This window comes from Poecilia reticulata, chromosome 1 (genome assembly GCF_904066995.2).
Source record: "Poecilia reticulata chromosome 1, P_reticulata-male-v2, whole genome shotgun sequence".
Lineage (NCBI taxonomy): Eukaryota > Metazoa > Chordata > Actinopteri > Cyprinodontiformes > Poeciliidae > Poecilia > Poecilia reticulata.
The window spans coordinates 24990325-25013494 of NC_088830.1; the positions used below are offsets into that span (position 1 = coordinate 24990325).

The window sequence follows — 23170 nt, forward strand, 5'->3', positions numbered from 1 at the left end:
TGTAATTCTCTCCAGAGGTCGCCAGATGGCGCTGTTTGTTTGAAACACGTTGACGCATTAGCGTTCTCCTACCAGAGCTGGAGGGAACCTCAGGAACATCTTGCCGCCTTTGCCTCCGTGCGTTAGTGACTGACTGCTGATGACTCACAAATACATCAACAATCCGCCTGCAAGTCCCTCCCCTGTAGTTCTCTGCTGCTGCCCTGCCGCTGCTACCGGAGAGCAGCTGCAGCACCGATGGAGAAGAAGCAAGGATCCGCTCACCAGTATGGTTCACTGGAGCACACCACATGGAGCGGAGACGCCAAAAAAACAGGTCATTGTTTTAAACTTATCCTTCTGTCCCTGTCGACGGGGCTGAATCTGACCTTTGTGTACATATAAACGTGTCACATTGAATAGCACTGCTGACTCCTAAAGCATTACTGTAGAATGCAATTTAACAAGTACTGAACAGTTGAATATTGGCTTTAGTGTAATTGTATAGCATTGTTGTTTTAGCATTTCATAGTTTGTTTGGGAAGGTTTAGTAGTTTTTTGCTCCTTTTGCGGAGAGACATCTTTTTTTTAAATTCATAGTACAATTGATAGTTGTTTTTTTTCTAACAGCTGCAGCTCTGGAAATGTCAAGAATCCGCAGGTGTCTTTTGAGTCAGTTTACAGATCATCTGCCTGTTTATCTGGCCTTTATAGTCCAGCCACTTGGTTTGTAAAACAATAAGTTACGCTTCTTGTGGGGATATATAAACATTCTTGTCTCATTTTGCTTATTGCTAAACCATTTGTGTTAATTCAACTTTTGTACTTTTTTGACAAATTCAACAAAAAGCCACTTCACTTGGGAGGTTTTCAGACAACAACGGTGAACAAGCAGCTTTGAGAATACAGAGAAGCAAACTAAACCTTTTATGACTTGCATGCAAAATGTATAGGAAAAAAAACTAAAACTGCGCATCACTTTGAATATACCATTGCCATGGTGATGCAAAGTGGTAGCAGCATCATCCTTCGGGAATGTTTCTTTTTTTTTCTCTCAGTAGAGTCAGAGTTGACAGGAAGATGGATGGAGCTAAAGAGACGGCAATATCGGAAGAGAACCTGTTAGAGGTTGTAAAAACCTTTAGACTGGGCCGGAGTTTCACCTTCCAACAGGACAGTGATGCCAAATATACAATCAGAGTTAGAATGAAATGGTTGATGACTGAGCTTGAGTTATTTAGAAAGAAAAAGAAAAGAGAGGACAAGTAATTTAGGGGCTGAGCACAAATAACTTGTGAAATATGTCGGATTTTATTTTCATTTATCTATAATTTTTCTTATACACAAATATGCATTACTTTGTGTTGGTTTGTGACAAAATCTCCCCCAGTTACCCTGGCATTTGTTATTTAATGAAAAAAAATATAATAGACTTCAAGGGGTCTAACTTCTTTAGTACAGCCCTATAAAACAATGCAGATTATATTTATCATGACTTTCCATTTGCAAGCTTTTATTTGTTCATACACCTCATGTTAGTCCTATGAGTCCTAAATGTTTTATGTTGTGCTGTTTTTTGAAGAAAAGCATAAAATTCTTCCTGTCAACAACAAGTTGTAACTAAATCATATTCATAAACTTAAAAAAAAACAAAGTTTTCTATTGCAGTTTAACATTGTTGATCAGTAAAGTGTTATCACTTCATGCTCTTTTTATATAGTATATATATATATATATATATATATATATATATATTTATTTATTTATTACATTGATTATCCTATTTTCCTCTTATTTTTCTTATTTTCCCCATCCAGTATTTTTTTTCAAAGTACAGCCATGTAAAAGAGAGCTATAGAGTTCTGAAAATGATTTCATTTGGCCTCACTAGAGTCACTGATATTTGCAGGAGTTTGCATTAAGAATGGAGCTACGGGGTGACATTATAGAGGAAAAATAAAAGGAAATGGTAAAGGGAGAGAGAGTGAGGATGAAGCAGCGAGTATTTCTGAAAGGTCTGGTGATGACTCATAACTACTCAGTGACAGCATTACCTGGTCTCCAGAGCCTCTGCAGTACAGCATGCTGTCTCCAGTAGTATACGTCAGTAAGTATAATGTGTGTGACACCAGGATTTCTGATGCATGTGCTTATGTAGTCTTTATAATAAACTAGCATGTTTATCATCTCTACATTGGAAAATTATGTTTTTGAAGGAGCAAGAGACCCGATTATTTTCTCTCTCAGATGGCCCATGTGTGTAAATTTCATTCATTGCCTTTTCTGCATGCATAATCTTATTTTATTTATTGACACACTAACGATATAATTGTGTCATTTTCAATAAAATCTATTCTAAAATTCACTAAAGCTGCTTATCCAATATTGTATCTTATCTTCAGTTTAGCTATATCAGTCTGAATCAAATGAAAAAAAGTCTTATTTTTCATGAAAACGTACAGATCCAGTAGGTTGTGAAATGATGACAAAAATATTTTTCAAATAATCTGAAATGTTGGCTAGTGACTATCAGAGAACATCCAATTTCAAGTCATCTTCTCTCCTGTACTTTGACTGGGCCACGTATTTTGTCCTTCATAAATACCCGCCGTCAGTCTGGTAAAGACCATTTGATCATCAGCTCAATAACATTTAAGCTGCGTGTTTCTAATCTAAGACGGTGAAGGGGAATCCTTACAACAACTTGGCACCAACCAGGTTTTTCAGTGGCCTACAATCTGTTTGTTGGATCACATTTTTCATTCTCACAGCCCAACATTTGTGTGTCATGGACTGCAGCTGTAAATTACAAGAATGAAGACTCCATTCCAGCAAATATTTGCCAGTTTACTCTAATGCTTATCATGAAGTACGGTTAATGCATTGTTCAGAGCTTCTGCTGTGGCAGCCTTGAGTCCCACAGATCTAATTTCACTGAGTATTGCACACTCCTGTTCTGCCTTTTTACTACAAAGCAGTACCTTTGCTGCACTTTAAACCCCAGTTGTACCTGGATCAAGGCTCGGTGTGACTTGAATAGAGATGACATAGTAGAGCTATGCTGAACAGTGAGGTGTGTAAATAAAAAGGTATTAAGGGCTCGAGAGAGTCAGAAAGTGAGGTGATATTGGTGTTACTTGTTGGGGTCCTTCTTTACAGCCGGCTAGCCGGAGCTGCTCGATGAATCAATTCACACACAGGAAGACATGGTTTCCTGAAATTGCTCAGTCTGGGCTTTTGTCACGAGCCTGTAAGCATCTAGCATGAATTTCTTTATCAAAAGGTGCTGAAAAATGTATAAAATCTAAGGGGAGATAATAAAATATAAACATTAATAGATACTGATAATGATTGTAAAGTAAATATAAATACCGTAGTAACCATTGTTAAAAGTGAGGCACAGTTTTTTAAACCAATGCTTTTTTTAAAAAAATTGATTTTAGTAACAAGTGTGACAGGAGTAACTGTGGCATAATCTTTCTTTACAAAAAATGTTCAGAGCCGAGGGAGGGAAAGTTTTTTTCTCTTTTCACTCTCGAATGGTTGTTAATCTGTAGCCTCATAAATGAATGTTTTCTGTGTTAATAAATCCTTTTGCATAGTATTTTTATGAGAAGCCTTATTCTTTCCTTTCGTTTTTACGCATTTAGTCTGTTATGAAAGCAGGCCTTGTTACTTTTGTCTAATATTTTAATCAAACTTTTCATTTTTATTTAAAAAAACAAATTAGCAGAACCCTGCTAGCAAATCTACTAGCCATAACCAAACTCAGTAACCAAAATTCCTCAGGTTGACATTCAAATAAATAGAACAGCATGGGCTGATAGATGAGCTGATGCAGTTCCTCCTCTGGTTTTTTTTCTCTTTGTATTTGTCCTGTTTTTAAAAAGACAAACCACCATTCTGTCAATCAAAGCAAAGTTCTGAGCAGGAAGGAGCCAGTGAGAGTGAGAGCTGAGCAGCGAAAAGGAGAAGAAGTGGGAACCTGATCTCACAACATGGCAGTCGACTCTCTATTCACTACAATCGCTCATAGAGTTGATTCTTGTGAGCATGATCCTTCACTAAGTGTGAATGAACAGTTTAAAGTACAGAATGCAGGCTGTTTTGATCGGCATCCATTTTGATATTTTTTCCATCATAAATGGTTCAATCTGTGATTGGTGCAGGCTGCAGCAGAGCCTGGTTTGCCCTTTTACACTAGAAGAAAAAACTCCTCCTTCATGATCAAACTTTGATTTGATCTCCACTACTCGCCCTTATAATAGCCACTCATTTCGGTCAGTATGTATTAATACAGAAGAGCACTCAGTGTATAAAAATGGGCGTCTGTACAAATTATTGTAATTCACAACTTAGTATTAACGGAGAACCTTTGAAGCAGAACGCCTGTGCAGACGCAGTGTGCAGCTTTATTGCCTTGGCTTTTTGCAATTAAACAATTTCTGTGTGGGTGTGTGTGTGTGTGCGTGTGCAAGTGTGAGTGACGGCTCACACTTGCACTGTGCCAGTCACTCTGACAAACTGGGATTTGACTGTGACTCTCTGCTCTCCAGCGTGGAGCAATTTCCCAACTCCACCTGCTGCAGCTGTTTAACATGCACATTCATACTGGGTTATTGTTATGCTGTGCCAGAGTTGATTATTTTTGAAAAGTGTATTACCCACCCTGTCTGTGAGCGGTAATTGAAACAATTTTAAACTCCCCCGATAAAAACAGCAACTCTAATACCCCATGACACATTATGTACGTTTTTTTTTTCTTTTTTCCAGTGATAAGACTTTTCCTTCCTCTCTTCCAGAGGACGATGTGGTGTCCATGGCGGACTCCACCATTACTGTGGATGACATCGAGGGGGAGCTCTTCAAGATTGAGAGGATCAGGGACATCCTGGTCCGGAGGGAGTCAGAGCTCAGATACATGTAAGTGGATCCCTACGGCTAACTATTAACTTTTTTTAAAGGAAAGAAACTAAAGTGATTTTTTTTTCTTTTATTCGAGCAAAACATTATTCACACCGTCTATCCCATTTATTGCATCTTTTTTTTAAGATAATTTCTACTCTTTTTACCTCATCTGATTTTTTTTTTTCAGTGTAATCTACCCAGTCGATAAAAAAATAAATAAATCTAAATAATTGGTTAAGTGCATAAATGCCTGACGATGCTTCACTTCCACTTCCAAATTCACTCAGACCCATCCTGGTGCTCCAATCTGTACTATTCCGCCTTCTGCGACTCTGGACAGGAGGAACAGGTTTAGGAATCCACTGAATTGATGGTCAAAAGTGTTACGGAATAATTAAATTAAATAAGGTTTTTTAGCAATGTCCTAAAAGGGCTTATATTTAATATCACGTTTAGAAATTAAAAAGTCAGAAATGAAATGCATAAAAAATGTTTAACTCTTGGTCTCTGCTTACGTTTCCTTTCATTTCTCATTTCTTTTTATTTTTGAAAAAAAATAAAATAAAAATACACCCACGGTATTCATTTGAGAATGTTAATAGCGGTAACAAAACTACAAGGCCAATGGTGCGGAGCAGCAAACAGCCCTGTGTGAAGTCTCCCCCTCAAATGATTTTGTCCTCAAATTGACTTATATTTGTTTGCTGAACAGAGGTTACATTTGTACATATATGTAAGTTAACTTAGGTTATTTTTCCAGAATTTATACAGCTACTGTATGTAGTTATCCTAAAATACATTTAAATGTCCTAAATTAGCCTTTTTAAAACGCAAAGAAACCCTTTAAATGAAAACTTATTTTTCTTAAAGCTTTTAATCACTTATTATGCATTTAATTTAGCATAAATCCAGACTAGATGTCCATAGAGGCTGAATCTAAAAGCTAAATTAAGATGGATCAGACCAAAGTGGACCTCTACCTTCATAAGCTATTCTATGAGCCGTTCATCAGTAGTTAAGATTTATTGTTAATTACGCAAATGCCAATAATTATTTAGACAGTAAACGTAGGTAGAAGATGGTGCTTCATTGTTATCTTCCTGTGTGAAACATGTGCTGAGAAATGAACATATAAAGCATTTCCTGTTAAAGGTACAGTCTCATTTAAAGGTAAACTCATAAATGTATAAAATGGGCTTACAGGGATTAAAGGTGTTAAAAGTTGTCACTATTTTATTAATCACTCTCTTCATTTAGACAGTTACTCTGACTTGAAGCAGCTTACAGGCTCTGTTCTCATAAAAACTGGAAATGCGATTAAATATATGCCTCCCTGAACATTTTGCGCTTGAAGCCGGTCAGCATTGCAGCCGGCACGCTATTATTTCACTGTTACCACCGTCGTCTTCTCTTTCATTTTCACTCACACAGCCCTCTTTTCAGATTTCAGTGGCTCCACTTTTCCTTCCACTGTGCAGGCTAATGCATGGATATTTATTCATACGCTCCCGATGTAGATAGACAGCAGCAACATTCAGAGCGGAGAGGGAACGTGAGGGAAAAGTGGGGGCAGGAAGGGATGAACTCCATGTTTCCTTGACCGCGCTGCCATTTCTCCCTAAAGATCTGGAGGATCCACAGGACGGGAGCCGAGGAGCGGAGCTGGCTCGGCCGACAGAGATAAACGTGTGTGATAGTGTGTGAGCGTATGCAGGGTCTCCCACCTCACCTCAGTGTCACTAATCGTCCACCGGTTCCGTGAAAGACGGAGCGTAAAGAAGTGGAAATGATCCAGGTAGACGTGGTGCGACAGCCTTCAGCCTGCATTTCCACCCAGCTCTCATTCCTTTTAGGAATTCCTCCCCGTTTCTGTGCTGAGTTTTAAATCTTTTTTTTTTAAATCCTCAAGAGCTTCTTTTAGAGGTTTTCTTTCAGCTCCGACAGATTTCCAGTCCAGCTTTCAACTCACGTCACCTGAATGAGTAAAGGCTGCTCTGCGTCCATCAATGAGTTAGACATGTCCAACGGTTCCAGCAGATTCAAAGACCTGCTTTTCAGTGCCAATCAGACCTATTTATTGCTGCCATTTTGACACGGCTGTTTGACATTTTCACACTGCTGTCAGTAAGACAGAGACTCCTTGATAATCTCCTCCCTGCTTTGCATGAAGGTTGTGAAACGCATGAGAATCTACAAAAAAAAAAAAAAAAAGCTGGAAGGTAATTACCGACCCTGGATGAAGTGATTGCCGGCGTTGATACGCTGCGTGCATAGAGACTTGGAAGTCGCCGTGATTAAAAATGTGATGCCGTTGTGTACAGTGTGCAGCACTAACTTGTAGATTTGAACGGTGTGTGTGTTTCTTCCATGCTATCATGTCTGAGCAGGATGGATGACATTCAGCTGTGTAAAGAGATTACTCGACTGAAGAAGGAGCTTCACAAACTGGTGTCTGTACCAGGTAGGAGACCTTCACTCTATATAATGGTCAAAACAGGAAAAAAAATAGGTTTAGGGTGCACTCTCATTAATTAAATCTTCAAATGTTGATATGTTTTTGTCGAATTCATACGTAAACCTAAATGCAACACCAAATCTGTTGGTCAAACAGTCATGAAATAACACCCTCATTTGCCCCCCAACTCAAATTTCTCAGAGTTTACAGCACAGTCTGTACCATCACTTCAATTCAAGGTTCTTTTCAAAGGAAATCAAAAGTCCATTTCAGTTTTTCTCAAGCAGAAACTCACAGTAAATCAAATCCACACCAATGTTACCAAATTGTCTTTATACTCTAGATAAGGACAAGTCCAACGAAGACCGACAGAAGGAGGAAGAACTGCTGCAGCAGATTCACAAGCTGGTGGAGACCAGAGACTTCTTAGTGGATGATGTTGAGTTTGAACGCCTCAGGTGTGTGTCATGCTCTATAGGAACCTTTTAATGCATTCTGTTGTTGTCTGATCTGACATATTGGAGAGTGACGGATAAAGTGCAATAAATAGATCAAGCTAACAAGATGCAAAGAACACACAATACATACAACATAGAGGCGTCCAAAGGGAATCTTAGTCTGTACAGACCATTATGTGAGAACTGTTGAAAATGGTCATTTCAGAATTATGCATTTAACATTTTTGAGGGACAACAATGTTGTTTGTTTTAAAAATATTTAACCCAGAAAAAGAAAATAACGGACATGTGACCCCAATTTTGTTTTCAGGGAAAAAGAAGAAGATAAAGAAATGGCAGAGTTTTTGAAATCCAGATTGCCAGGAAACTTGAAGAAATCAGGTATTTAAGCAGGCAAAAATGAGAAATTATGTTATTACATTTTAAATGTGACATCTAAATACATCAACAGCTGGAGAGACCCAGAATGTCTAATGTCTGGTGGGGCTCACTCATCTCGGTTAAAAATAGTGTTCGTGATTCAAAAGTAAGAAAGAGACTGGGCAAAAATGTTCTAATAGGCTAAATTTATACAGCATATATGCTGCTCAAATTTACGGAAGAGGATTAGGGCCACTGGGAAAAAAAAAAACAGTTCTGACTTTAATCTCAGAATTCTGAGATTAAAGTCAGAATTCTGAGAAAAAAAGTCAGAATTCTGACTTTAATCTCAGAATTCTGACTTTAAACTCAGAATTCTGACTTTAATCTCATAATTCTGACTTTAATCTCAGAAATTAAAGTCAGAATTATGAGATTAAAGTCAGAACTGTTTTTTTTTTTTTCCAGTGGCCCTAATCCTCTTCCGTACAAATTGCCTTACACTTGAGCCACATTCACTAATAAAAAGCCTGAGTGGCAACCTATGGTTTCCTAACCCGGGGGAATATAGATATGCAGCAGGAAATAAACTTGAATTAAAACATTTTGATTTCAAGACATATTCTTCTCTTACAGAGCCACAGTTGATCAGAAGGAAACAAAAAACCAGTTTCACACTTGCTAAAAAATTATAAAAAAAAAAAAAAACTTTTGGAAAAATATTCTGTGGCTTGACAAAGCAGAAGCAAAACTAACATGTCATTTCAGAAAAAGAACATCATACCTGCAGTCAAACATGGTTCCGGTAGCATAATGCCACTTGATTGAACCGTGAATTTCCGAAAATCCCGAAGGAGAATGTCCAGGTATCAGTTCATGGATGTAAGGCCAGGCAGACTTGGAATGTGAAGTAGAAGAGGTATCCAAACTGCACCACCAATTTCACTCCTGGATGAAAGAAAAGGAAAATGAAAACCTTTTAGTGATGCGAAATCAAAGCAATCTTGACAAGATGAGCAGCTCAAACTTCCTCCACAGTGTTGCAAAGGAAAAAAATAAATTCTTGACATCATCTGCTCCTGCCGGAGGTGACGAGAAACATTTAATAACTTTGAAGGGGCAATTACATCCATTTTTTTTTTTTATATTGTCTTTGCCTCTGTCGCCTTCATATCCGGGTCTGATGGCAGCTTACCTCACCAAACAACACCACACGCAGGCAGTGAACAGATCGCACTCTGCAGGACCAATCGTTCCAATCATGTTATTATGGTGTATTTATATCATGAGACCTGGTTACATCCGGAGCGGTGACCTGCTTTATTCGACTTGTTTTGGATTTTAGGTGCATCATCAAGAAGGGTGCCAGCCAGAGCTCAGCAGACTTCCTCCCCTTTCACCAAGACAGGCCTCACCCTCCTGAAGGAGTGCTGTGGCTTCACGTGCTCCATCATGTAGAGCGAAAGACTCGCACACCAAGTTCACCAATTAGGTGTGAGAAAGAGACGCAAAGAGACACTGACGGAGGCGCGCACATCTGTGGAAACTATTTTGTTGCAAAAATGATCAGAATATTCATTTTTGCCTCTGCTTTATGTCTGTGCTTCTCATCCCTGGTGTAACCTAACTGTAAATACTTTCTTTTATACCCAGCGCTAAAGGCTCGGAGCAGCCAAGCCCAGCAGCAGCTGTTGGCGTGTGCACACTAATTGGACTCAACCATCATGACTCAGCCACAAGTTGTATATTTCAAAGTTTTCATGCATCTCCGATAATTGTCATCTCTTTTTCAAAGAGTTTCTCATTTTGCAGTGAGTAAGCCAGACTGGACGCAGCTAGAACTTTATAATTAATGTTTGGGAGATAATGGCGATGAAGCTGCGTGCAGTTTGGCGACAGACAAACGCGGGTTTAACCTTTGAAAAAGCGCCGGTTTATAAAAGAGGAAGCCGAGTTTTTATATTCCACTTTTTCCTCCAACATCTAAGTCAACTTAGAAGTTCCAGCTTTTTTTTAAATTTGCTTTTGAATGTCTGCATATGAAGTTGAAATTAGATATCTACTAGTGCTGTATATATGTTTTATATATATATATATATATATATATATATATATATATATATATATATATATATATATATATATATATATATATACACACATGCCTCCCTGTACTGAGCTGCTCTCAGGTTTGTATCATCTGTCATGGTTCAACACTCAATTGATATGCTGCATTACCTTCAGACTCAGTATAACTTTATCACCTCACACTTCAGTGCCCACACATTACACATGAAAGTGGTTTAAATAAAGCTATATTTTTTTTTATCTGCTTGCCAACTGCACAGCTCTTTAGCTCATTGCCAAGAAGTTCCCGTGGGAAGTTTAAGCACAACTCATCATGAATGCCGATGTCATTCAAATTCTGGTCTTTTAAAGATTCATTTTAACTTCTTTTTAGCTTGTGCTGATGATAGATTAAACAATTATGATGAATTTCATAGCCCAAATTGGACTTTTAATATTCTGTAGTCACACATGATCAAATGTTGTGCACATTTTGTATCCATGCTTCTGGTTGTTTGACTTCTTTTCTAATCAGAAATGGTTGTCATCAGATAAACATGTGTTTATTTTCGGACAACAGGCCTGGTTTTTAAGTGATATCCATCAATATTTGATCAGGATATTTGATAACTTTTCTTATCCCAATTGGTAAACTTCATTTTCAAAGAAAAAGGTGCCAAGAAACCGGTTTGTTTCTTGGCACTAGAGATGTGCCGATCAGGTTTTTTCCTGCCGATACCGATCACCCATGAGGGCCGATCACCGATACCGATCACCGATACCGATCACATAATTATTATTATTTTTTATCATAAACACTACCGGTAACATTATGTGGAAAAAGGAACCATGAATTCACCTTAATTTAGACAAAAACTTGTTTTTAATAACTTTTTCCAAGAAGAAAACTAAACAAAACAGGCATTCTGCAAATTGTACTGCTATCGGTAATACTATCTTCAACAAACATATGAAGGCTTTGAAGAGGCTAAATAATGCAAAGAGCCAAAATAAAATCTCTCAACATTGCCAAAAAAATTCAAGTATAAAACTTAACATTCAAAGGCAAATACAGGTTCCATTACAATAAACAATCCTGAGTTACTGAATGAAAACTTCCTGATAGCATGGCGGCTAACTGATTACTGCTAGCTCTGTGTGGCTGTTTCTGACTGAGCGGAGTAATTATGCAGAACAGGGAGGAGATCGATTATTTTTTTTAGAGATTATCTGTCTCATGTTAGGACAGCGAAAGGGGTATGTATTTTACGTATGTAAAATGTATTTAGATGCTGCAACTTTAAGCAGAGGTTCGGTGTGAGAGTCACTACCAGGTGGAGCAGAAGCGGCGCTCCGTCTGTGAAATATTACTACCTGTAGCGTAGCAGCGGTTCAACAGCGAGAGCAGAACCAGCGTCTTACATCGCAACTCGAAGACTTAAATCATTTTGCGGGTTATTTGTTTAGCTTTCTGACCGTCATGCTAATAATCCGGGTGAGTGTTTGTAGCTGTGCGCTGCTTTACCTGCTATCTGATCCTCCATATGTCTTTTTTACTGCAGTGAGCCTCGATGTAGCCAAACAATGCCAAGTATGGCATTGTTTTTATGTCGTATTAGATTCGTTGTGTTGATGCATTTTGACCTGCTTCAATTTTCCGCCACAACACGCAAACTTCCCCATTCACTCAGTGCGTTATAGTTCCACATCGCTTAGGATTTGTTGCTGCGCGTTTGCGCAGTGTGAAGGAAAGAGGAGACCAGCTGCACAGGCAGGCTGCGAAATGAGATGCAGGTGATCGGTATCGGCAACAAGAGCCAATGATCGCCAATTACCGATCATGCACTTTTTCACGAAAATCGGCCAGATTATGATCGGTGACCGATCGATCGGTACACCTCTACTTGGCACAGACCTAGATTTAAACACATACATTTGGAGCCATTCCCCCCACTTATTGTTAGCCTAGAGTTTCCTGTGTTTCATACTCAGTTATGTCAAAATTTTAACCATCTGATCCAATGGGTCACCCCTGGGCCAGGGTGTTAAATAAAAATCCAGAAGCCACCAAAATTTCATCCAGAGATGAGCTAACACTTTCTGGAGCATCTGTGCCACTGTCCACAAGTTTTCCGTCATTCTGGACTGAAAGGTTGGCGATAAAGTCGGAAGCTCATGCTGCAACAAGCTTGACTGAAATTGCCATTTGTTCACATGAATGACCCAGGTGGGTTCTGGAGAAATGGAACATGGTTGGGCAAAATGTAAATAATTATTTATAACAAAAAGGAATTAAACCTTAAAGACTTTCAAACATAAGAATGCTGCACCAAGCTGCCAAACATGGAGGAGGTAGCGTCATGCTGTGGGGTTGATTTGCTCAGGTGCATTTCTAATGGAGGAGGCATCTTAATGAAGAAGAGAGAAATTCTTCAACTTCGCCATAAATCAGTGTTGAAACGTGGATACTAAGAGTTTTCCTACACAAAAACCATGACTGTGCCAGGAAACCAACCAGTTTATGTAAATGCTTCCAACTCTGGTAAAGATTATGCCAAACACTGTTTATTGTCTTTATTAAGTCAGTGATCGAGGCGTATTTTACTGAAAGATATTTAATGGTAGTGTATGTATATATTTGATCTTGCATAAATAATTTAAATTATGAAAAATCTACAATGAAAAAAAGCTAAATTCAACCCCCCTTTTGTTTTAATGATTGAGGTTGTTTGTTGATTTAAAAAATAATTAAAAGCCCGAAATTGGTTGAACATTCATGCTCATGATGAGTATTTATTAACTTCTTATCAGAGCTGTGCATATTGTTTGATTTTTCAACCAATGACAATGTTTTTTCATGTCATTGCCATGTTTCTTTCTATAAATGCTACAGTGCAGCAGTACATGGGCTGCAGGGACATATGCTCTATAACTAATTTATTGTGTTTGTTTTCCACTGCCCAGAATACAAGTTGCCATGGAAACTGTTTAATACACTCACTAACTTTGAAGCTAAAGGAAAAAGAAAAAGAAAAAAAGTTGGACAGTTCAGTGGAACGGAGGACTGCGAAGAAATGCAGACAGAAAAAGCACAAATCACAGAGACGCAGCTGACATTTTTGGCATTTTTTTTTTTTTTTTATATTGTGGATTAACTTCAGGGTCCCTCGCATAATGTTTGGTGCAGGGCTGGAAGTCGGACATGTTATACATAAAATGTGGTGTTAGACATTGTTATTCTGCTGAAGACATTTTAAAGATTCATAAAAAGAGTTTGCATAAGTCTCGGTGTTTGTGTTGATCTACCACACAAAATCTCAAAATCTAGATTTGTTTTGACTATATAGCCTGTCGAGCACAAAAAAGTAAGCTGGGAAAACCTCTCAATTTCTAACATAGTGTCTTTAGCTGAGCTAAAACATCAGCACAATTTATCACGTTCAAGTAACATGCATGCATAGGGACTGTTTTTATGTCAGTTGTGGTTTTATTGTTGTTGCTATTTAAATAATGGTTTTCGAAAGTGTAGAAAACCTTTCCTCGTGGGTTTTGGAGATATTTCATCAGTTGCATCTCTGTACTATAATTAAGACAGTCACAGAGCTGCTGCTGGTGAGAGGACAGCTGTGGAAACTGTGATCCTGAATCCCCGACTGATGATTTTCTTTAAAAGAAATTAAAGCAAACATGGTCTCTTGTAATATCAAGAAAGAGTCTCACTAGCAGCCTGTTCAATGACACTTCACATAGAAATGTGTGATGTTTCCATTTGCCAGTATAGTGCAGATATGTTGTCATATTAACAGCATTTCCCTTCATTCATTCTTTCATTCATTTTCATGTAACCGATAAACAAAACTGCAGAGCATTTCTGAGCTTTTAAAACATCCCAGCAGTAAAAAAGAAGGATGAAACAAAAATGTGGACAGAAATCCCAAAAGCCAAAATCTGTTTCTGTATAACAGGGAAATGCAGATGCAATAAAAAGAGAGGCTGAAAGTAAAGTAGACACGATGAAAAGAGAGAAAGGATGGGAGTGGATGCAGAGATTGATAGGGGCAGTGTGTGTGTGTGTGTGGGGAGCGTCATCCTCCGTCTGAGTCATCTTTGGTGGAATCACACTGAACTCCCACAAGGACGACTCGTGGTTGAAAAGGTCAAGACTGTCAGTCAGATTCCACAGTCCTGTGTACCTTCCTCACATCTTGCGGTTTTTGCACACACACCTATATTTGTTTGTTTAGGAAGTGAATGAACAGAAAGTATGTGTGTGTACTTGTTTACATATCATATTTAGGACCATTTCTGGCATCTTTACTAACCCTCTGAAGACCAACAAGTCTATTGGGGAACACAACCAGGTCCAGATACAGAGGCCCTAATTGTTGAGTTTTGGTAAGGTTTAAGGCTATAGAAACAAATGGAAGCAATATAAATAAGTGGAGACAATAGAAAGTCCCTGTAAAAATAGAGAAACACAACATTTGTGTGTGTGTGAGAGCTTGAATGATCAACGGTGTGTGTGAGGAGAAACGTCCCCAGAACTCGAGGCAGACATGGAGGAGATCAGAGCCACAGACATCCAAAGGCCTCCCAGAACGTCCAAACCCCAGGAAGATCACCAGGTCCCAAAATTAAACATAAAAATTCTAAATTATTCAACAGGCAGGTTTGCATCATTGCATAAAAAAAACACATTTGTCTAAAACAAAAAAAAAAGTGGTGTAAACCTTGTGAATAAGGTTAAAAATCTAACTATTCAGATTTTTCTGAGTGCCTTTCATTCTGAACCTCCAGCATTCGGCTTGGAAAAACCCAAGGTCTCAGCTTTCATCCAGATTAATATTACGTCAAATTAAAACACTGGAGATGACCATGAATTCATGACCTGTCAAGAAGATAAAATGTCACATCTTATGGTTTATATTCCAAGTATTATCAAACATTTGGGAAGTTTCAAAATCAAAATTGTAATGGTCAACTATCTTATTTACTTCATTTGATAACAGGATGCTTCTTTTGAGTTTTAGTCTTTTTTTATGTGTTGGATTATTTTCAATTATTTTCTTTTGTGTTATTTATAGGTCTTGCCATATTCCTTTTATTTCTAAATAGTAATTATTGTTGCTAGGGTATTTCCACATGAGTATTTCATTAATTTCTGAGCTTAATACTTATGTTGTGCTTCTATTTATTTCTCTTAGATTGTTGTCTGTCTTTTTCCGTTTGTTTCTAGCTCTGTTAATTGGTCTCCTTCTCCAGTTTCCTGCTTTCCCCTTGCCCCAGGTGAACCACATTTCCTATGATTAGCTCATCTTTTTCTATTTGTCACGTTACAGTATTTCAGTTTTTTTTATTCTCCTTTGCTGGATTCCCTATTATTTTGTCTGCCTCCTGTTTGTCACGTTCAAGATCTGTTTGTTTCTTTCTCGTTAAATACTTTAAAGGAGACGACTTGGCTCTGCTTTGACCACGCACAGCATGACAGAACGAACCGTGTGAAGCTGACATTTATTCTCATAGCATGTGTACAAAGTTACAAGGATGCAGACAAGTGTAACTAAATGCGAAGGCCCCAACAAGCACCGGCTGCCATGGATACCAAACACGTTGAATAACTACGAGCTTAATCCGAGAAGCCACGATCTGCAGCCCTTCCTTGGTTACAAGGCAGATGATTGGATTTTCAGCTTACATCGAGTCCTTCATGTTTTCAGTATGAACATGTATTTCTAACGGTGGCCCTGATCATATTTCCATCGCTTTCAAACAGAAGTCTGTTTGTTACAGTGGAGTACACAGAAAAATATTGTTTGCAGGTTCTGATCAGGGATCCATCACTTCAGCTTGTCATGCAGAACACAGTATGTGACTCATCACTATAGGAACTGATCAAAATGATGCTGTTAGTTGCTAAGAATAAAACAATGTTATCAATAGCTCCAATAAGCTGAAAGCAAAACTGACACATTCGCTAGGGTGAGTGTCTTGCAAAGGCATTCAGGTTGCTAAAAAAATAAAAACTCATTTGATAAGTTATTCTTAAAATAAAATCATATTGAACATCTTTTAACACCGATCAGTCCCTCCAGGATTTTGCGATTGTTTTCGGGATTTTATTGCAATCAAAGTCACTGATTATGTGGTGCTAACTTAGAAATATTTGCGCTTACTTAAGACTGTAATTGTGACTTTCTGTTATTCAATCGCGGGTCAGAAGTGAGACATACTGCCACCTGCAGGTGGGAGTTAGCATCACTTAAACCCAATGTTTTCAACTATTTCACAAGTTTATTTGCGATAAACTGGTGGAAAAAAAATGTGGGAATCTGTTGACTTTGAGCAAATTTCTGATTGATGTAGTTTGACAGTATGCCGTTACGAAACTGCTTTAATTTGATCAAATAATAAACGGTGATCTTAAAGGTCCTATTTAGGCATCCCTCTGGAGTCTCACATAAAAAGCTATGATCTTGAGTTTGATCTCAATTTTGACACATATGATCTAGATACCAAAACAGAAAGATACCTATATTGGTATATTGGGCACCTTTTTAAGGTTACAAGGTAATGGCATGGTCAGCGGCAGTCAGGAGAAAAATATCTTCATGTTGTCCATTTACTGGTTGCTCTACTCTGAAGCACCTACAGGAAACAGTCTTTGATCCCAGCAGGATGAGGACTGTGTGTCCTGACTAATTAACAGTCCACTGACATCTGAGCAGAGAGTTTGGCAGCTGCTGGGTTACAGGCAGCTGGAGTCTGCCTGCTTCCTATTCTTTCATGTGCATTACCATGGTGATGAGTTGTACTTACACAACACATATTGTATGCAGCAGAGGCAGATCGCTCTTATCGTACTCATTTCTTTTTGTCTGACCACCTTCAGCTGACCAGTGTCAGAGTGATGCATTGTTTCCTGCTGGTTTACTGTTATGGCGGCTGTCGTTTGTCTTCTAAACAGAGGAAACCTTCACCGTCACTGACAGGTTAGAGGGCGCACGCTGCTCTGACTCATGCTTCACACACTTATTCCCCTTAACCACGTAATTATAATAAAGCAGGGCTTTATTTAAATTCCTTTAATTACATTATTGTGAGTATATATGCACCTAGTAATAAAAAAAAACAAAGTCAAATGAAATATGTCATAATTTTGAAATTGGTAAAACTACATTTGGTTCTCTTCATTTTATTATAATTATGTCGGTCCTTAATTGTAAAGTACAGTACTTTTGACTGGCTCTTTTTTTTATAATTCACATCAATCACAGCTTTACCAACTATCTACCATCCCAGGTCAACATTTGCACTTTTGGCCATTGCAACATTTTCATTCTTGTCTTTTCTTAGCAATCTTACAGATTCACTTGTCTGTTGAGGAACAGTGCCTGTTACAAGATCAGATTTTCAAGAAGCTTGTTGAACAGAGGGCCAATGTTTGGCTCCAGATATAATGCTAGTTATAGAATCCACCCAACATTTACAAAGAACATAGGTTCTGTAGTCACAGATAATATGCAAATTGTTGGCCCTCTTTAACTGTGCTAGCTGAATTAATAGCATTTTACATTCATTGGCCACTTTATTGGGTGACTATTGAAAAACTGGGTTACAGGCATTATTCTAAGTCCTATTGAAACACACATTAATGTGACAGCATCACACTGTTTTGCAGATTTCCTTTCTGACATTTTTAAAGCGAATTTCCCGTTTGAGCAAGTTTCAATTGAGCTCTATTGGACTGTTGAAGCCTGTGCAAGTAGAGCAACTGCCCCTTCAAGTTGAAAGAAGTCACTTCAGATGGTCAGACATCTGATCAAGTTCTCCAGAGTCCTTCTAATGACCTGTTTATTTGACTCGGGTGCGTCGAAGCGGAGATATTTCACAGTTTAATACTCCTTTACCTGTTAATCCTGTGAGCAGGACTTAATATAATCCAATTAAAATATAACAGACTATTCTTATGACAGAATTATGGAGCTTGTGTGTCCTCACACTTGTTGTCATGTAGGTTGTGGATGTACGTGAAACACTGCGCAACACAAGACATTGCTTGTTGCTTGACCCCGCTGCCTTTATAGGCATTAACAGCTTTCGGGCTCCATCTTGTGGTCGTATAAAATCATTACAAGTTCAAGAGAGGAGCATTGCTCCTCCGCCAAGTTGGCTCACACGTCAGAGTGAAACCTGTACTGGTGAGTGGACGTGTACTGTCGGCGTCATGCGGTTCCCGGATGCGCCGAACACAAACATGGACCGGGTGGTGGTGGAAGTCCCGATCAACAACGGTGAGATTTTTCAGAGTTCCACGCCTGGCGCGTCTCTGGAGGTCTAACGCCAACATGTCCAGCACCGCAGTCGCCTCGGTGCACTTGTGCACAGATGCTCCACCTCCTCTGACGCAGTGAAAGTGCCGCTGCTGCTGCTGCTGCAGCCGCTGTGTGGTGGGGGACTGGCTGTTGTTCACGCTGACTGCTTACACTGCTGTATCTGCAAGTCGCTTATACACAGCATGCCAAGCTGCTGCTTTCTGTCAAACATGACCTCTTTTTTGTAAAATCACTTATGTGGTGCTAAGTTAGTAAGAAAGGGATCAAATAAAGCTTTTCTGGTTGGATTCCTCTCTGACTCACATTACTTAAGTTTAAAGCCAGGAAATGTAGTTTCTGTTTTTTTTTTTTTTGCTGAAGCGCCAAAATTCTGGTAGAGTTGTATTGTAGGCCGTTTGTTTATGATGGTCACACATTATCTGTAACTATTATGTTACTTTTAAAATGTTTGAATTCTTTATATTGGGTCAGATCAGCAATGTTCTTTGTAAAAAAAAACAACAATAATTCATTTCTTCACGGCTCATTCACAAAAATGTATTTATTTCATATGATAAACCAAGACAAAGTAATGTGTATCTCTTATGTAGAAGGAGACAAATACATAATTTAACAATTGCTATTAATAATCCTAAAAGTCCATTATTTACCCAGCTTTTTGGAGTAAAACCCTTGTAGCAACTCATTGCAGATTTGTTTGGATATGTCTCTCCTGTTGTAGCAACTGAATTTTTTTTTTCCTTAAGTTTTTTTTTTAGACCGGCTAGGATGTGTATAGGAACCTGAATTTTCAAGCAATACCAGATATTCTCAACTGGATTTAGGTTTGGACCTTTCAAGTCACACAAGACCTTTTAACAGATTTTCTTCTAGGATTGCTCTATATTTAGCTCCAACCATCTTGCCATTTACTCTGATTTGTTTCCCTGTCCCTGCTGATGAAAAGCATCCCTCCAGCACTATGTTTCATGGGGGGATGGCGTGTTCATTGTGTGGTGCTAGCTTCCCCAAACAATTAAAGCAGTTTGCGTTTGCATGCTCTGACCAAAGGACTTTCTACGTATTAGCTTACATGAATTCTGGTGAACTTGCAGACAGGCTTTGTATGTTTTTAAAAGGATGACTATAATGGTTGTCATTCTAACTCTCCCACCTGAAATGTGAACGTCTAGAGAACCTGAACATTTTGGGTGCTTCTCCAGTTAATCCTCTTCTTGCTATTCATGCTGAAAAAAAACAAACACGTGATCTGCCGCCATTATGTTTCGTGGTGTTAATGGTGTTTTCAGAGTGTTCACAAAGACGCAAAACAAACTCCTGTTTCTCCACACGTGTTCCCGTTGTGCTACAACGTGTTCTTCTAATAACTTCTGCTTCTAACTGAAGAGTCTTCCATTTCCTGCCCCTTTCACAGCGCCCCGAAAGCGTCAGGTGCGTTTCTCGGCGAGGCATGACATCATCCTTCTGAGGGAGGTCATCGCCCAGAACCCGTTCGGTTCTAAAGAGCCAGGTGGGTATTTTTATTTTTTTTCTTTGAAGACACTATTCTACTGCAAACACAAACTGCACATATTAAACTGCAGCCTTTACTTGACATGTAAGCTATGTTCTGCTGTCGTTCGCTTTGTCAGGGCGGATGTGGGCCCGGGTGGGGGAGATCATCACCGCGGCCCTCCAGGAGGAGAGCTTCGAGGTAGATGCCAGGAGATGTCGGGAGAGGACCATGTTGCTGCTGGACTACTACAAGAAACAAGATTTTCCCAGTTTGCGCAGGTTGGTTTACTTTTATACCTATAGTAAGTGTAATGTTTGACAAGGGAATGTCAAACATGTGTCTTTGACATGTCATCATGCCCATGTTACTGGAATGAGCGCTTTGCTTTTAACACAGGTTTGGAACGGAGAAGTTGTATGCCCAAAAGGAAGATTTGCTCCACGAGGTTTTGGAGCTAGAGGCTGAGAAGGGACTGCTGGTCAATGATGACGGTGCAAAATACCAGGTGAGCATCAGTGGAACCACGTTCAGTAATAAGACTTTTTTTTTTTTAACAATTTGCACTTTTGCCTTGCAGTAAGAAAAGGGTCTCAAGTTTCGAGGTGCCCAGGCCCCTAACGTCTGGCATTTTTCCATGTAGAGTTGGAATAATCTGTATGTCTCGGCTCAGGATTTCTCTTTGTTTTTATCTTTACAGGTTAAAACACTCATTTGAAATGCAGAAATAGTTAGAACTTAGATCAATTAAAATTGACTAAAATCATCACCTTGAACTGTGTCTGTTCTAAATGTAGCTGAGTTGGCATATGTGTCCTACATTAAAAAAAAAAAAAAGTTTTGTTTGTAAAGCATTTTTTTTTAATCTGTCATGTTCAGGATGAAGAGCCAAGGAATCATCTAATAGAGGAACTAACTCTTGCAGAACCAGACAAACCTAACATCACACGGCTGCCCCCTTTAGGTAATACAGATTTGCACATAACAGCACATTTTACTTCGGTGGTCAAAGTAAACTCCTTTATTTTGGTACATTTAAAAAAAAAGTTGCAGCGACATCTCGAAAAGGGTTAAAAATTCAATATGACTCTGTACAAAAAAATCTGATATACATATTTGTAGAGCTAGCTGTTTGGTCCACAAAATCAAGTGTTTGTTGACTTTTTAAAAATTCAGAGCTTTCTCTTTCAGCTGAAGCACCTATGTATATATTTTCTTCGTGTTCCTTAGATATTTTGGAAGAGTCCCTGCCTGCTCCGTTTCCTCCTGGTTCTAACGTTTCTCCTCACAGTTACAGAAGCAGAAGAAGAGCGTGAGCACATGGCAGAGCTTTCGGCGGCGCCCACAGCCAAGCGGCCCTGCCAGTGTTGCTGCCAGACCTACTCAGAGATCCTGAGCTTTCTGGAGAAGCGCTCGGAGGCGGAGCAGCGGCTCCGGGAGGAGGAGCTTTCTCTACGTCGAGAAGAGCTGGAGATTCAGAGGAGTGGGATTTCTTTTGCTGAATTTAAATCCAGCTTTGCTTTAACAGATATTGGGGTTCAAAGATCTGAATGAAATCACTCACAGGGCTGACCCAAGGTCTTAGTGGACCTGAAACAGAATTTAATTCTGGTTTAAAATATTAGCCCATATGTAAACAATCTTAAATAAAAAACAATAGCACACATCCATTTAAGTTAAGGCTGAAACCATCAAATCAAATTCAATACATTTCTCAATAAAGAAATGTGACAATTTTACCTCAGTGTTAAAATTCAACATTTTACACAATGTGCCAAGTTGTGGCTCTGTTCACTCATCACCTCATGCTTTGTCACTGGAATTAAAATAGATGTACTTTGTCAGTAAACAATCGTTTGTCATTCTTCATTTCAGGTAAGATCGCTCTGGAGAGAGAACGTCTGGAAGCGGAGAGAAAAGAGAGGGAGCGGAGGTTTGAACTGGAGAGCCAGGAGAGGCAGGTCATTTTGGACCTGCTCAAAGATAAAGTGCTGAAAAGCTAAAAGTGAGAAGCCACCACCTGCAGCACGTGTAGGCAGAGGGTGGGAGCCATGGAAGGCGGCGCAAACTGGAGTGAAGAGGAAGAAAGACGGTAAAACTAGAAGTGAGAAGATCGAAGAGAGGAACAGTGAGTCGAGATTAAAAATTAGGGCAGGATTGTTCTGTTGCCTTGACCTCTCTGAACAGAAGTAGTTATTTAGAGTAACTACGTTGAGGTAGGAAGTTCCTCAACTGATAAAATCATGAGTTTCTGCAGCCCTTTGCATGGATAGATGCATCCGAGCCACAGCCTTTTTCTGACAAACTGTGAGAGAATTTAAATATGATGTAAACCTGAACACACTGTGCTAACAGACAGAAAACTGTACAGAGTTTCAGTACACACAGTGTTATTTATTAAAACATTAAAGATGGGTTTGTAGACAGACATTTAGCTGCTGAGTTAAGGGTAAAGTATATAAGATCTCCTATTTTTTACTTTTAGTGGCAGTCATAATCTTAATCTTCAGATTTCATATTTGTGATACACTGCTTTGGATAACATGCTGTTAATGTTTATTTCAAATGTTATGCTGATAAAGGAAAGTTACCACCAACTTAAAGAGAATCTTTTCCCCTTTTGTCTCATCACCATTTACTAGAACCACACAGGAAAATTCTCTATTGGACCTCAGAGAGTCTAGATTTGCAGTAAAATCTCCTCTGGTGTCCCCCAGGGTTGTGAGCTCAGTTCCCTGCTGGTTACTCTTTACACCCATACTGCACCTTGCAAACATCTACATTATTACTGTAAACCTCCATTTCTTTCTTCATTTCCTTACATCCATTCAGACATCCATCTATTATCTTAATTCAATTCAGTTTAATTCATTACAGGTCATCTCAAGGTTACAAAAAAGTCATTTTAATTGATCCTAGTAATCAAATAGGCCAGTCCATTTCAATTCATTATTCAAATTAGTTTTAAAACTTTTCTATCTTAAGAAACCTAATAGATTGCATCGAGTCATTGACTTGCAGCAATCTTTTTGGTAAATAATTTTATTATAAAGTGACAAGAAAATATATTTATTGAAGAGATACAAAGAAGGGCAGGGGTGTGGGGGGAAAAAAACAG

At 38.8% G+C, this 23170-nt stretch overlaps 2 protein-coding genes across 2 annotated transcripts; both read left to right on the top strand.

The window, feature by feature from the left end:
- The first annotated feature begins 51 nt into the window (after nucleotides 1-51).
- LOC103467814 (bMERB domain-containing protein 1) lies at nucleotides 52-13509 on the top strand. Its single transcript, XM_081609941.1, has 6 exons — nucleotides 52-316; nucleotides 4782-4902; nucleotides 7275-7348; nucleotides 7686-7800; nucleotides 8111-8181; nucleotides 9506-13509. Exons 1-6 carry the CDS (start codon nucleotides 238-240, stop codon nucleotides 9616-9618), a joined length of 573 nt encoding a protein of 190 aa, XP_081466067.1. The 5' UTR covers nucleotides 52-237; the 3' UTR covers nucleotides 9619-13509.
- Nucleotides 13510-18119: 4610 nt separating this feature from the next.
- LOC103467812 (uncharacterized) lies at nucleotides 18120-22938 on the top strand. The gene is made up of 7 exons (XM_008414493.3): nucleotides 18120-18518; nucleotides 19975-20070; nucleotides 20192-20333; nucleotides 20452-20560; nucleotides 20932-21016; nucleotides 21344-21535; nucleotides 21928-22938. The coding sequence occupies exons 1-7, from the start codon at nucleotides 18452-18454 to the stop codon at nucleotides 22053-22055; spliced, it is 819 nt and encodes a 272-aa protein (XP_008412715.2). The 5' UTR covers nucleotides 18120-18451; the 3' UTR covers nucleotides 22056-22938.
- The last annotated feature ends 232 nt before the right edge of the window (nucleotides 22939-23170 follow it).

Excerpts from the sequence above, each read along its gene's own strand:
- LOC103467812 (XM_008414493.3), top strand. The coding sequence starts at position 18,452 with ATGCGGTTCCCGGATGCGCCGAACACAAACATGGACCGGGTGGTGGTG. Across the intron at positions 20,071-20,191 it reads GTTCGGTTCTAAAGAGCCAG|GGCGGATGTGGGCCCGGGTG; the intron begins GTGGGTATTTTT and ends TCGCTTTGTCAG. Across the intron at positions 20,561-20,931 it reads ATGACGGTGCAAAATACCAG|GATGAAGAGCCAAGGAATCA; the intron begins GTGAGCATCAGT and ends TGTCATGTTCAG.
- LOC103467814 (XM_081609941.1), top strand. The coding sequence starts at position 238 with ATGGAGAAGAAGCAAGGATCCGCTCACCAGTATGGTTCACTGGAGCAC. Across the intron at positions 7,349-7,685 it reads CAAACTGGTGTCTGTACCAG|ATAAGGACAAGTCCAACGAA; the intron begins GTAGGAGACCTT and ends TTTATACTCTAG. Across the intron at positions 7,801-8,110 it reads GTTGAGTTTGAACGCCTCAG|GGAAAAAGAAGAAGATAAAG; the intron begins GTGTGTGTCATG and ends TTTTGTTTTCAG.